Here is a 15,483-nt window from a genome sequence, read left to right on the forward strand (position 1 = left end):
CCATAAATCAGCTGTGTATTAAAAACATTCTCCTAAATCTGTTAAATACAACAAACCTTTATTACAATACTTGTTAAGCATTAGATATATTTTGTCTGCTTGAACAAATTTCATAATTCGAATATGCATGATGTTTACACACTCAGTGTAAATCCGTTTAATTCAGTGTTTAAAAATACGCATTGTTAGTTCAGTACTTCTAGTGGATGTAGAGTAGCATAATAAACGCAACATACTGTGTAGTATCAGCAACAAAGGAATGTTGCAGAGGGTAGAAATAAAAATATGCTCTCCTTGTGATTTACTTTGCTTGACAAACCATTTTAAACTTCTAAGATTTACGAGATGAAATATAGCCGATATTGTTAATGCTACATCTTACAGAGTGGCATCCGCTGAAGACATAATGGAGTTATCATCTCATATTGTCAATTTAAAACATAAATTCCTGTAATATTGTCTTACTATACAATGTAACAGTTTGTGCAACATTTTATTTTACCTGTAGCTTGACCACACTTGGTTCCTGTTGCTTTAAATACTTCAGTCTGTCGTTGTAGGCTCGCCTCACCAGATATCCACGAGTCCGAGCCTGCAGCTGTATAATGAGCGACTCGTTGGCCAACCAGAGCTGTTCTCTGTTATATTCCACTGTCACTCTGCTTACGATCATCTACGTAGAAACAAGATTTAAAGGATGTTAGAAAGTGACATCAAACAGGGAAATGCCTGGATGTGAAATGTTTTTCAATGCCGATAAACGCTTTTTGCCTGAAACCTACCTGAATATCCTCTTTTGTGAGCTGTGTGCTATCGTGGACAAAGTCATCCGGTTCCACCCATGTCCCTTGTTGGCTTTCCAAATTGTAGAAATAGTCATATTTGTCCTTAATTCTGTGCTTCACCCATAAGCCACCACTCTTCCCTGTGGACAAAGAGAACACATTACTAGCTAGGACATGAAATGCAATTCATTTGTTTTACACAAAGAACAGAAAACAAGTTTCTATATTAACGGACACCTAAATGTCGGCCTCTATGACGTTACCTTGCTGTGTGTGTTGAGACTGCAACTGTTGTAGCTCAGTCTGGTAAAGATCCGCACATTCAGCCAGCACGCCCCTCAGTCCTGCACATGGCCTTTGCAGAGCACTTAGCGTGTCCTCCTCATGTCCTGCTGTTATTGCTCGGTTAATGTCCGCCACTGCCTCAGCCACTGGAACGAGACACGGTATATTAGTGTGTACATACAAGTAGTTAAGGATGTGTGAGGATTTATTGGAGATTTAGAAGATTTATTTACAGTAGCCAAGACTTTTATCTGAAAAAAAAAAACCTTTCTGTAATATTTGCCTTTTTTATAGGTAAACTAATTGCCAGTGACTCGATGGCACACTTATTAAAAACATTAATAATAATAAACATAATGTGATTTATATTATCGTATAATTAATGATGTTATACAATGCCACCATACATTTCAGAGCATCCTCCTGGTCTTGATTGGCGGTGTGTATCGCCTCTTGAATCTGATCCAGCCATAGGACTGCAGATTCATCTCCTGATCTCTGCATTACAAAATCCAAATTATGGAGTCAATATGAGCACCATTTTACACACACACACACACACACACTTATGCTATTTAGGCAAACATGATCATAAGCAACATAGCTTACCAGTAACAAAATAAGTTTTAGAAGTTGTTAAGAATATATTGTTGTACAATATCCATTTAAAGTTTACAGCAATAAATTTGTACACAAACAAAACGTAAAACTTGTTTTGCCTGACATCTGGCAATCTTTCATTAAAAGCAAAAAACTTTACAATAAACAAATGTCAAAAATAACTGAATTTTCTAGATTATTATTATTATTTTTTATTACTAAAATGAATTAGAATGATTAGATGGTGGTATTTTTGCTGTTGTTTACAATACTGTATTTGTCTGCTCTATGTTGTGAGCTACCTAGGGTTTTAACAGCAGTGCTAGCTATTTGGAGCCAGACTTGATGCTTATACGTTTGGAATATTTATTAGACAATGTTGTGGAGACTGTTGTAAAATTCAAAAGATGGAGCAGCAAAAAAGTGGTAAAAAATTTAACTAACAAAAAAAAAAATCCGGATTAGGATTCGGTTTGGATTTATTTTCTACATTCTATAACAATACTGGATTTTTTCCTTTCTTTTTATTTTAACACTTAAAGATCAGTTGTTCTGGAATAGTTCTTGCTAGAACAGATCACATGATGCCACTGGCTTTCATGAAAACTATCCCGGGAAAGCAAGACCAAAACCTTCCTCTGCTGCAGAGGAGAATGTTATTTAGAGTTACCAGCTTTAAAAAGCACTATTTAACAAACCTTGATTAGAGCCGGTATGAAGGCTTTACAGAGCAAAAGTAGCAGATACATATTCCTGAGATTACTGCATACTTCGTACGGCTTCAGCATTGTTTTACAGTATAAACGTAAATAAACATAATGAAATACCATGGAATTAGAAGATGCTTCCAAACTTTTGTTTGGTAGTGTAGTTCCCTGTAAAGTGAACTAAGTGAATATTCCAATCCATTGGGAACGAAACTGTGCACTTTAAAGGGAACTAAGAATGGTGTAGGGAACAAGTGAACAATGGTTTATCACTTTAAAGGAAGTGGACATGCAAAATTTCCCACAGCCTGGCTGGAGAGTGGAAAAAAAAATAGCACACGAATCAGGATTTAAATATTTATTAACTTTATTATCAAGGATTTAATAAATCTATTTAATTAATAAATCCTTATTATTACATAGACTAGGAATCTGTAAAAAAATATATATTTCTCTTTACATCTTGCAAATTAATCAAATAAATTATTCACAAGTTAATGTGAATAACTTTACAAAAGTATTTGTTTTGTAAAGGTATTAGTTTTGCTTTTAATAAATAGTCAATATTTAACTTCAGTAGTATCAAATTTCTACTCGAACAGATAACCGAGGTGCTTACATTACCAGGCTAACGCACGAAGGAAGTGATGTCTGTGCTAGTGACGTTTCAGGGTGGGATGGAGGCATTTTTTTTTAGGGAAATTCCCTTGACTGACATTCCCTGCACAGGGAGCAAGCAGCACACTTGAAAGTTAACTGTGGAATAAAATGCACCAAGACTGGCTGTAAAATTGCATGGTTTATCTACAGAAACCCCAAGATTTAAAAGCCAATAAAATGTAGAACTTGATTAGACACAGGACAGAAGAGACATGGAGGTTCTATGATGCAGTCTTCCCATAGCCACTCATATCAATGATTAGGAGGTGACTGTACTGTATCTGCATGTACAAGCAGCACCTGAGTATGTTTTCTACTATACTTAGTGGATACAAGGAATGCAGGAAATAGCTGAAACATCGTAGAGGACTTCTTTTGTAATTCTTGAGAAAAAACTTCTAAGCATTGCCAAATACCCAGGTAATAAAACAAATCTAAATCTGCTTGCAATTTCCTAGCTGTGTAAGCTAAAAACACTTACCTTAAATAAAAGCATGATGATAGTGTAACTAATAGTAATTACAGTAGTATTATTGGTCTCTGTGTCAAATATTGTTCTTTCTACCTCTATAATGTGAATGACAAATCATGTGACAAGACAGAAGCAGAAACTAGAGATGAAGAAACATAATCAAGCATAAATAAAATAAAAACTGTTACATCTAAATTAAAAAAAATCTATGTAAATATAAATCATAAAAACAAAACATGTACACACTTTAGAAGCACACTTTGTTAAAAAACAATAAAAAATTTTATGAGACCAATTATCAGTCCCCTCCACCCACAACGCCACAACAATTTCCTGACATGTGCAATAGAGACTCTGAGTAATTCTGCAGCCAGGGTCAGACAAGTCGAGACAGGAAACCATCCCACACACAACAGATGTAAACGATGAAGGAGAACTTCAACTTCGGCTGGACGGTCTGTTTTATCCGATGCCTTTGTTGCCTTGTATTTTTTAGTTAAAGATGTGCTTTCTTAATTGTAATGTTTGTGACCACCAGCAGAAAAAGAGCGATAGATGGGAAATTAAGTGACTGCCAGGAATTCAGGAGTGGACAAATATGTGGGGACTGCTTTTCATACTCTTGTATGCTTTCATGCTTGTGGACTCGAGCCATGTTCAAGACAGTGGTAAGTAATTTAAAAAATAACATATACGTAGTAAACCTCAGGTCTAAATATTAATTGAAAACTTAAAATATCTTTAAATGCAATTGCTTGCCAACGTAAAATGTTTTTGTTTTTTTTTCGATAATTTCAACAGAAAACTGTACCATGGTACCACTGAGAGGCGCTGGTCCAAAAACTTTTAATGGGAGAAAAGCTAAAAGCACAAATGAAGAGAATTTAACTCAGTATCTACAGGAGCTTAACATCTCTGACAACCATGTGAAATACACATCTGGATTCACCAGCACCAGGATCATTCCAGTAGCTTATGTGATTGCTATTGTTATAGGAATTCCTTCAAACACCCTGTTACTGGCATTTCTCAGTCGGAAGACTAGAAGTTTGTCCAGCTCAATCCTCTACCTGAGCCTAGCAGCTTCAGACATTCTCCTCCTGCTCTCTCTCTCATTTAAAGTCCACTATCATCTGAACGGCAACAACTGGGTCTTTGGAGAACTTGTCTGTAAACTTGTCACAGCCTGCTTTTATGGCAACATGTACTGCTGTATACACATCCACATGTGTATTGGCATGCTGCGGTATTTAGCTGTGGTACATCCATTCCTGTACAGAGGACTCTCCAAGAGATCGTGCACAGCCTGGGCAAGCCTGACCGTGTGGATTGTTTTTGCTTTGGCCATGGCTCCCGAATTCCTTACTCATCAAAGCTATTACCTCACCAAGGCTAACATTGTCACATGTCATGATATCCTGCCTTATGATGAGAAACTGTATGAACTCCTGATTGTTTATAGATTATGTCTTATTGTTCTAGGCTTCGTATTTCCTTTCACAGTCATCATATTTGCCTATGGATCCATTGTACATCAGCTACACCGGTCAAGCTGTGATTTTACAAACTACATCAAGGCAACCACACTTGTATTTGTGATCTTCTTAGTTTTTTTTACTCCAAGCAGCATAATCCACTTTATACATTATGTCAGACTGTATACAAGTAAGCAAGATGACTTCTATAGCTACTTCAGTGTATTTGTTTGTCTCTGCTGCTTTCACAGCTGCCTGGACCCCTTCCTCTCTTACTTTATAACAAAGACTTCAAACTCCAGAGCTAATTTTATCTCCCTAGCCAGGACGTCCCTAAGGAGTTCAGTGATTATCTAAACAACTGGGACGTATTATCAAAATAGGAAGAGGGTGGTCTAGATCCAAAACAGCTGAACAATAGTTTTAGGATGTTTTTTTTTTTTCAATAAATTTCAATAAATACACATCGTATGCCTACACCAAGTAAAATCCAAATACGTTTAAGTCGACCTTATTTATCTTTGCTACTTAATGTTATAATAATTGCTTATTGCCAAGAAATGTTCACTTGACATTATAAGCCTTATAAACATCATGTATTTCGCCTAATTTTACATCTATGCTAGAATATCAATACAGGGTTCTTTCTGTAATCTACGCCTTTAGAGCAAAAAGTATGATTTAAGAAAAAAAATCTTTTGCATATCAGGGAGCAGCTAAAAGACTAACAACAACAACTTTTAAAAAACGATTCCATTTTATATCTTTATAAATAAAAGAAAGGTATTTGTCTGTACATTGGTCAGAACTCCTAGATCCTAGATATCTGTCTGAAGTTTAACCTGCATCATAAGTGACATAAAAAGTTTGAGGAAAAGTGATGTTATAAACAATTATGTGCCATATTTAATAATCTACTTTAGAATAAGCTACTAATAAGCTACTTGCTCAATGTAAACACACACCTACAACAAAAGAGTTTTAACACGATGGAATTGTTTTAAGACAAAACGTAATTTTTATCCAATCTACTTTTCCGATCTGTGATTTACTCTCCGATTAGTGAACAGGGAGTGTAGTTGGCTGACAACAAAAGAAGTACAATTTTGCATAAACAAGGCAAAGACATAAAGTTTTTATATCCTCTATTTTCTATTGATTGTAACAAGGTAAAATGACAGTCGATTCAAATTTTTGCCGTGAACTAGATAAATTTTTCCACAATTTTCTAATATTTAGCCACCAATCCCGTGGAAACCAGTACCATATAACAATGTCACACCAAAGAAAAAATTGGGGGAAATTGCAGTTTTTTTAAAAAAATGGAAGGGGTTATGTTTATTATTATTATTATTATTTTTTTTTAATAATAATACCACTGATAAAATGAAAGCTGATCAGCCTATTTTTAGCTTTAACCTTTAAACTATTTCTACAAACTCTTTTCCCATCAATGACGAGTATATCAGCTAGCAGGATACATTTTCATTTTGGCACTGACATAGAGGAACTGGACACAAATAAACTGCTGACTCTTTCTTTGCTATTTCATTTTCCTAAAATATGTTGTTGTTTTAAATGTCTTTTTCCAGTATTAATCATGAGTCATATATGGGGTTTCCATATTATTTTTTCCAGTGCTCATGTAACATGTTACTGTATTTCATTAGGTGGGCGATAAAAAAATCGCCCACCTACATGTAATAGTTCTATTAACCCTTTCTTAATCTGAACTTTTTTTACTTTAAAAATCTTGCGAGGAATACTGACATATTCACATACAGTACATACTCTGGGAAATAAAAACATCAAAGCTTTCGCTTCTAACAATGCATGACACAATATATCATCAGAGATATAAAAAAACTGTATAAAACTTGTTACAAATTCTTTCTTCAGCAACACCACGCAAATAGTAAGATATCAGTACCTTGCAGATAAGTTCTTTGGTGTGCAGCAGCAGATCATGGTAGTGTTTGGCTGTGGCTGGATTAACTCCCTGTAGTTTGGCTGTGGGGAGAGTAAGAGCAGCAAACGTCTTCTCTGCATCTCCAGAATTCAAAGCCTCATTGATTTCAGCAATGGCGATGACTCCTGCAGGCACAGACACCATACTGTATTAACAATTCTGAACAGTGCTGTTTACGTTTACAGACAATCTACTGTACAACACTTACTGTATATGTCCTACTGTACATACTGTTAAAGTGTAAAAAAATAAAATAAAGATGTGATATATATATATATTGATTGTGTAGTTATATAAATGTTGTCATTTACATGGTTTCTATCGTCACAACAGTGTCTTTTTCGAAATCTGAAAGGTGAATGTAAAACAGTCCTTCTGAAGTGAGCCCTTACTTTCATTCTCCTCAAGCACCTGAAGGTTAACAGTGTCAATGCACTTCTGAACATCGTTCCAGGTAAGAAACTCCTGGCCCTGAGCGAGAGAATCTGCTCTAAGTTTTATCAGCAGGTCTGCATACCTGTAACATAAAACATGGAGTAATATCAGTTTTAATTTCTATTTGGAAACAAGTTCTGTGAGGGCTGTCTCGAAAGAAATGCAAAACTGGGCATAATGTTTTTTCTTAATAAATGACATTTAAAGGTAATGCCATTCAAATTGCACATGTTGGCAGAGTAACTCTTCTTCTGTACAAAGGTACTTCTCAACATCACTAGTCTCCATCATAAGCAATGCATTTGCGCCATTGTTAAATACAACTGTAAAAAAGTTATGCCCAACATGTACAATTTGAGCCAACTGTCAGTTAATAAAAGTTATGCCCAGTTTTGCATTTCCAAATAATATTAATAAAAAATATATATATATCTTTTAAGGGAATATTACGAGTACACTTTAGATGTAATTGCCAAGCACGATTTTCTTTATTACCTCTGCATATTATCATGGTCAATGTTACTGAAACCAAGTGGAGAGTCAGAAAGTTGCTCGCTGACAGCCACAGCATCCTTAGTGTCCAACAACTCGTTTAAGACAGCTACCGCTGATAGCATCTCGACAGCAACACACAGCTCCTCGTGGCTAAGACTTGCCTTATTCTGGAACACAAACCATTCCAATGACAAAAGTCAAAAGCAAGTAAATCTTACAGTATAAAAGAAATCATAAATGATTTTGTAAATCAAGTAAATCTTTATTCAAAGACATAATAAATGGTGGTCAGTGATAATTGTATTGTGGTGTCTTTTTTATATATTTAATAAATACTAATTGTTATTATGAGTTTTATTACTGAGGTCACTGATATTAATCATTCACTTTACTTGTGATAATATTTCCTCCCAATAGGGACCAAATGGGGAGGAAATAGTAAGGAAATTTTGTTTCCTCCCTATATACACTACCACTCAAAAGTCTGGGATTACTTAGAAATGTTATTGTTTTTTAGGAAAACATACACGAAATTAGTCTGAATAGAGTCCAGAGTTAGAAATAATGATTTTGATGAAAGTGTTCTTCAAACTTTGCCTTCATCCGAAAAATAAATACATAATAAAACAGTAATTCCAGGCTGGCAGACCATATCCTCAAAATCAAGATAACCTGTTGAAATTTCACTCCATGCTTCCTGGACCATCTCCCATAGGATAAATTGGCTTGATGGAGTCTTCCTCCGTAAACTACGGTCAAGCTTCTCCTATAACAGCTCAATAGAGTTCAGATCCGGAGACTGTGCTGGCCACTTTATTACAGTCAGAATTTAGAATAACTTTAATTGTTTGTGAAATGGATAAAATTGTTTATGAATTTCATCAAAAAATTTGTTTTCCTTTGAAAAATAAATAAATAAATCAAGTGATCCCAAACTTTTGAGCAGTAGTTTATATTCAAGCATTTTTATAAATAGATTTGTCTTGGGTAAAAGATCAGATCTGGGGGACTCATGGACGTAGAGTATTATGGTGAACAGGTATGTTTAGATGCTGTCTTCCCCACTCTCATTGATCACTCAGGTTTGTTGACGGTGAGGTAATTGTTTGCTTTACATCTCAGGGAGCCCTCATGTCTGTTTCCTTCTGGCTCTCCCTTTTTAGTTGTGCTGTTATAGTTAGTCCTGCCGGAGTCTCTGCTTGCACTCTACACTAAATATACATTCACATTATACATTATATGACTGCGACCATACGTAACTGTTATCTCTCCTCTTCTGCTCTTCCCTCTATTGTTCTCTCTCCCCCTCTCTGTCGAGCTACACATGTCGTTCCTGAGCTGCCAGTGACCCAGACTCCCTCTGCCCTCCGGACTGTCTGACCCATCCTGGTGCCCCGCTTCTGGTTGGACTCGTCACATGGATGCCCCATATGCCTCTTTGGGATGCGTCTGGTGTCTGGAGACAACTTCACTCTACCATGAAGACGGTTCTGGCCTCGACTGGTGTTGACAGCTGTTTTTCTGAGGACTTGACTTGGCTACGGTCACTCGATAGTTCAAGTGCAATTGTCTCCAATAACTAGCTGGACTCCATATTAACATCAATTAACATCAACTGTTATAGCTGAACTGGCTGCCACCTAACACACAGATGCCACAGATATATAAATGCAAATTAATTCCTGCTTTCTGTTTCACCCAAATGAGGATGGGTTCCCTGTTGAGTCTGGTTCCTCTCAAAGTTTCTTCCTATTGTCATCTCAGGGAGTTTTTCCTTGCCACTGTCGCCCGTGGCTTGCCCACCAGGGACATTCTGATCATTTTGATTCATGCACAGCCACATTCCATACAGACTTGAATAATTCTTTTGATTGTGTAAAGCTGCTTTGCGACAATGAAAATTGTTAAAAGCGCTATACAAATAAAATTGAATTGAATTGAATTGAATTATAACTACTGCTATATACCACTATATATAAAACTTGTAATATCAGTATATTTTATCATGTCGGGGCTCTTAATCTGTAATGGACAGGTGTACCATGCAAGGAGAGCTTTCCTGATTTCTGTCAGAATCAAGATAAATAAAAAATTTAACATTATTACTATTTTATATTCTACACGATTAAACATTGTGATTGTGTGCTTGTCGATGCTACGTCAGACATCAGGTTCAAATCACGTGCTAGACAAGTGACAACACCATGGCATGGATCCACACCGTCATGGAAATTAAGCTAGTGGTTAGAGTACAATTTTATATTTTACTAAGCAATCGATTAAATCCTTATATGAAATTCTCATCATAGGTTTAAGCATTAAAACATGCAATTGCTGACCTTTGAGCTGTTCTGTAAGCTGAAGAGTTCAGACTGGTACAAGTTGGCTGCAGTGGGGTAAACCAGGGGCAGCTGGGCTTCTGAGTTCATCAGCTCCTCCACTGTGTTCTCAGCAATACCCTTACGAATGGCAGCGTTGATGGCAGCGACAGACTCCTGCTCTGTAACCATCAAAACAATCACATACATCAAGGCAAGCTTGTACATTTACATTACTGACAAGTGTTAAAACACCATGATATTATCTGTCAGTACTACAGTACTCCCTGGTGGGTTTTGCCATGTTTCTGTGTTATGCCTCACTACCACACATTCACTCTTGTGAAAACACACCTCTATTTATTAACCATTTTTGGTCATAAAACTAAAAAAGTAATTAACATGCCATTTCTGCATGAGTAATTTCAACTGCTGAGGATTTCTAACAAATACCAAAATGTCTGTCTCTAGTTTAAGGTCATGCATACTTCGTCTCTCTGCTTCTGCTAAGTCATTGCAGGTGCTCACGGCCTTCTGGATCTCATCTCTCTCCAGCTGAGCAACAGCACCTATATTCTGCAGAGAAAGAGCTGTAAGCAACATGTTCTTAGAAGACACAAGCAAACAGCAAAAAATCCTAAAAGATACAAAGGATAGATAAGCTTTGATAAAATGTGATAATTGTAAATGAACAAATCTTGATCAAAGTTTTTTTATACATAAATTACAAACAAAATCAGTTTTTAAAAAAAATTCTGATCCTATCTGCTACCTTATATACTCTGAGCTTTGTTTGTATTACTGCAACATTTTCTAATTAGCAAACACAGAAAACAAACTGAAGTGGTCAGATTAAATCCTAAATTAATCCCAAAGTCTACTGAAAAACTTGTTAGCTAATGGGAAAGTCGTTACTTTAATGTGTGTTATAGACATTCCCACCTTAGCTTTGTGATCTCTGTATGAAGTAAAGTGTTCCAGGTAACGCTGAGAATTAGCTTCTAAGATACTGAGAATGCCCAGTGCAGGTAGCCTAAGGGCAGCCAGGAGAGTCTCTTTATCCTGGTTGTCAATGGCCTGATTCACCTTCTGCGCAGCTGCAAACACTGAGGATACATATTTTCAGAGCTGAGAAAAAGATTTTGTGCAAAATGCCTTTACAGTGCAAATTTAAACTGGATTGATTTGAATTGCAAAGTAGTTTTGTTAAGACAATTTGTACACTCACTGTTGACCAAGTCCACACTTTGTTGGATCTCCTGTTGGGTCAGTAACTCCTCATAAACATCCCTCTCTTCAGTCGCAATGGAAGAACGCTGGACAAACACATTAATTTAGAAGTTGATTCATGCTTTAGTTACCTTTATTTAAGAATATCAAAGCATTAATGACTCTTAGCACATAAGATTAAATGCTCTATAAATTCGTAAATTTAACCCTAAGTTCTGACCTGGTAATACAGCATTACAAGAGCCAGCTAATTAACTATTGAGGGAGTTGTATTATTTTTGTTCCCACGTTCTGTTGATGCTGCAGATAATGAATGCTTGACTTTATGGGAGGCTCTAAGGGGGGAGAGGTTTTTTGCTTACTTCACTTTATGCATTTCACAACACGGACATAAGCGCTTTTATTGTTTAATGAGTATTTTAAATTATTTTTCTTCTAACTTTAAACATTGTGTCTAGGATTCTGGGCGTTCTTGCTCATATTTAAAAAGATGTGATAAAATTTGATGAGATACCGCTCTCTAAGGCAGAACACTAACACAAAACACTACTACTGTATATTAAGTCACAAAAAGCAACAACTTCACCTCAACTGAAAGTAGCATGCGCTATCTGTATTGTGATTACTAAGATGTAAACACACACCGATGCCAATATGTAATGTGGAACACTCTAAAGTGTTTCCTTCAAATGTTTTCAACATTTTCTTCTCACAGTAATACTGAGCTCCTTTCTGGGAGCACTTTCGTAGAAACAGATTTGTTCTGTTCTGAAGTCCGAAAAATTGAGTCCTATACGCCTTTGACACAAGTACACAATGTAAAGTGTGTACCAATCCACTTGACTAAATTTGCCCTCTTCTCCACACTGCCATCAAGTGGGCAAAAATCATAACTGCACCTAAGGAAATGGATCTCACACGTAGTGTTGTCTCTGCGCCTTTAAATTACAAAGGAATCCCAGAAGACTGCTTTCCACTGTATTGGACTGTGAACTCTTTTATAAACTGTTTTGTTGAGAATTTACCGAAATTAGGATTATTAAGAATCGGGACAGCTTTACAGGACAGCTATTTTATATATTTTTCTATGTTTGCAGATCCGCAGTCTGTTCTTATCTGCGGAAATTCGTAACTCATGTGTTCGTAAGTCGGGGACTATCTGTAATAAAGAGCTGTGACTATGAGACACAGTGACTATGTATTTCTGGCTACGATGTTTTAACACTGCATTGTTTAAACTTATTTAAAAAACGTGCCCATGTCTTACACGTCCTGAGGCAAGTTTCTCTTTTTTCCTCTTGGACTGGCTCAATATATGTTGGTAATCTTGAGCTAGTTCTTCATTGGTGTTCCTCAGCATCGCATTTGGATTATGCAAGGCTGACATGGTGCCTTCAGCCTGACCTTTATCTATGGCCTCATTAATGGCAATAACAGCAGCATGCACTGCAGGTAGAAGACAGGACAACAGGACCCGGGTTAATTAGGAGAAACAATAAAGAATAATGCATTTTATTTATATATAGTCGCTTTTAAAAAGCAGAGAATAACCATGTTTATGGTTTCAATTTGGTAAAGCATTCTCAGTGAAACAATTTTTTCAATAGAATTTATTTTATAGATCACTTATTTATGTTAGCTAATTAATGTTTACGTTACACTACCATGCAGATATGTATGCAATATACTCACAAGCAGCTTCATCCACTGAGAGCTCATTTGCTAAGATTCCACCGATCTTGCTGAAGGCTGGCATTTGGATACCATACTTCTCCAACTCTTTCCTCATGTTACTGATCTCCTCATCTGGGTACAAGAAATTCATTTGTTAAAGTTTGTTAAATCCTTTACCGCTATATTAGCGATGGTAATACTTTCTTAAATCGGCCTTGTCTTGAAAACCCATGGAGGATGTAGTAGTCAGGTGTCAAGAAATTGCATCCTTTTTAAAAATTTCTTCCCCTTTTCATCAGCATGAATGCACTTACTGCTGATCATTAATATATGAGTAAAAATCTACTAAGAAGTCATTAAGCAATAAAACAATGAGTGGTATAACTCATTGTATCTGTGATAAATATAATATCATTATTAAGCCAAGCACAGCTACAGTAGTAATTGCCTAAGTGATTAGTAATTACAAGCTTAGCAGTTAATGACCTTCGCTGCTTTTGTTTTTTTTTTCATGCATATGAAGAATGCATGACACCTGAGTGCTTATGACTGTCTAAGGACAATGTGACTGAGGCAAAAAAAAAAACTAATTTAAGAAAAAGATGGGAGAAAATTCTGTAATAAAGGAGTCACAAAGAGTGAGAGGTTGTTGTATTATTCTTCTGTTCGACCATTAATGAGCATGTGTGTGTGTGTTGAAAAGAATTTTTGACTATGATCTGTTGTGTATACCTGTGAAGTCCACTTTCCCCAGCAAGTCTTGGATTTGTGGTGCAATGCCCAATTTATGGAGATATAAACTGTAAAAAAAAACATTGAAAGTTAAATCGTAATGTGATGTAGAAAACTTAACAATGCCAGATATACAGTACTGTGCAAAATTCTTAGACACCATATTATATGCGGTACCAATTTTGTTAAATATGTTTATCATGTCTGCATAATTATGTACAAAATCACTCAGTATTTCCATATACAACTTAAAAATGAATAAATAAGTAACCTTACATGAGTATATATGCATGGCTGAAAAGAAAGAAATATATAGTACAAGACAGACCATTTCTCTGATGGAAGCAAAAAACCTGATGTATGCTCCTGGGATTTGCATAAAAATAGAAAGGAGCGAGTGTGACAAAGTTACCAGAAGAACTCATATTCTCCAGCAAGCTCAGTAAAACCTAACAACTATTTTACTCACAGTACTGTGCGCAAGTCTTGGGCACATAGAAAAATACGGCATAAGCAAAAGATGCTTTTGAAAACATTTCTGCATAAAAGAAAATTCTATAAAGAGCAATAAAGAGTAATAAACTGAAGTCAATATTTGGAGTAAAAACTCATTGCTTACAATCAGGAGTTTTAGACACAGATTTGTGCAGTTTGTATATAATGCTTTAACTAAGGAATAATTTAGGGCTGATGGACAGATGAAAGTACACATGAATGCAATGACATAATTCCTAACACAAGAGGTCAGTATATAATAAGCTCAGGTTTCGTTCATGTCGCACACATACACTGGAAGGAATCCTGCTGTCTCCCTGTTACAGGTGCCTGGAAACTCTATTAAACTTTCATCTACCTGCTGATAAAGGACAAGTAGGCCATGAATCATTAAAGCATTTAGTGTACTGTGTGCTTGGGTATGTGTGCAGGATAAGCTTGCATGTTTCCTGTACCTTTGACCTCTGAAGACAATAGACACAGAAAAGATTTCTTTCTTTGCTTTATTCAACAGGAGGGGCAAAGGGTGAAATGTTTAACCCCTGGCACAAGAGAAACAGCTTAAAATGACTAACCAGGACTGGGAGGCTCACACTAATTAAATTGTTTACAGCCTTAGCACTAACTTGGAGTGGGGAGGGAAGCTGCATTTTCCACATGCATCGCTACAGATTATTTATTTTTTTTTTTCAGGCATCAATGGCTGTAGAATCCAATAAAAAAAACAAAAAAACAATGCAGTGCACAGTTAAGAACAGGCTAAACACAATGCAGAGAATTTTGGTTATTTGATGCCTGTGGCTATTTCCTCTCCTTAGGAGGGGGTGGGGTTGGGGGGTTTTCCACAGATCCATGTGCTCACAAAGCTGCTAAGTCTAGCTGAGAAGTTTGAGTTGACTATTGGCTCAGGAAGGAAGTGCTTCTGTGAGGAAGAGGAAGAAAGCCAGATAGGATCGGATGAGGAGAAGGAGAAGGACACAAGGGAGGGAAAGAAAGTATAAGAGCGAGAAAACAATTACTACAGCCGGTCAGGCCTTCCTGTCGTCACTCATTAAAACACAGCAATGTGTAATTGCTAATCACCCTCATGTGTCTGTTTAGCAGAGGATGCTGCTCGAGATTAACTTGCATTGTTACTGAATGTCCTGCCT

At 36.4% G+C, this 15,483-nt stretch overlaps 2 protein-coding genes across 3 annotated transcripts in view; one reads left to right on the forward strand and one right to left on the reverse strand.

The window, feature by feature from the left end:
* iqgap2 (IQ motif containing GTPase activating protein 2) overlaps positions 1–15,483 on the reverse strand; it is a 50,386-nt gene that overhangs the window by 11,716 nt on the left and 23,187 nt on the right. Inside the window, exons 6-19 of the mRNA XM_053480862.1 lie at positions 13,838–13,905; positions 13,124–13,237; positions 12,699–12,877; positions 11,430–11,517; positions 11,144–11,307; positions 10,690–10,777; positions 10,223–10,383; positions 7,884–8,050; positions 7,346–7,470; positions 6,915–7,078; positions 1,478–1,568; positions 1,049–1,216; positions 783–925; positions 503–673 (exon numbers count right to left, since the gene is read on the reverse strand). Of these exons, the coding sequence (XP_053336837.1) occupies positions 503–673; positions 783–925; positions 1,049–1,216; positions 1,478–1,568; positions 6,915–7,078; positions 7,346–7,470; positions 7,884–8,050; positions 10,223–10,383; positions 10,690–10,777; positions 11,144–11,307; positions 11,430–11,517; positions 12,699–12,877; positions 13,124–13,237; positions 13,838–13,905 (1,891 nt within the window). The remainder of the gene's footprint in view (positions 1–502; positions 674–782; positions 926–1,048; positions 1,217–1,477; positions 1,569–6,914; positions 7,079–7,345; positions 7,471–7,883; positions 8,051–10,222; positions 10,384–10,689; positions 10,778–11,143; positions 11,308–11,429; positions 11,518–12,698; positions 12,878–13,123; positions 13,238–13,837; positions 13,906–15,483) is intronic.
* Positions 3,883–6,276, forward strand: f2rl2 (coagulation factor II (thrombin) receptor-like 2). 2 transcript variants are annotated; one of them, XM_053480864.1, is made up of 3 exons: positions 3,883–3,964; positions 4,048–4,177; positions 4,311–6,276. In XM_053480864.1, exons 2-3 carry the CDS (start codon positions 4,108–4,110, stop codon positions 5,339–5,341), a joined length of 1,101 nt encoding a protein of 366 aa, XP_053336839.1. In that variant the 5' UTR covers positions 3,883–3,964; positions 4,048–4,107; the 3' UTR covers positions 5,342–6,276. The 2 variants fall into 2 exon arrangements, with proteins under 2 accessions (XP_053336839.1, XP_053336838.1); XM_053480863.1 differs by having other exon boundaries at positions 3,906–3,964; positions 4,051–4,177.

Source organism: Clarias gariepinus, chromosome 21, assembly GCF_024256425.1.
Source record: "Clarias gariepinus isolate MV-2021 ecotype Netherlands chromosome 21, CGAR_prim_01v2, whole genome shotgun sequence".
Lineage (NCBI taxonomy): Eukaryota > Metazoa > Chordata > Actinopteri > Siluriformes > Clariidae > Clarias > Clarias gariepinus.

Coding starts and splice junctions, on each gene's coding strand:
- f2rl2 (XM_053480864.1), top strand. CDS start 4,108: ATGTGGGGACTGCTTTTCATACTCTTGTATGCTTTCATGCTTGTGGAC. Junction 4,178..4,310: donor GAGCCATGTTCAAGACAGTG/GTAAGTAATTTA, acceptor TAATTTCAACAG/AAAACTGTACCATGGTACCA.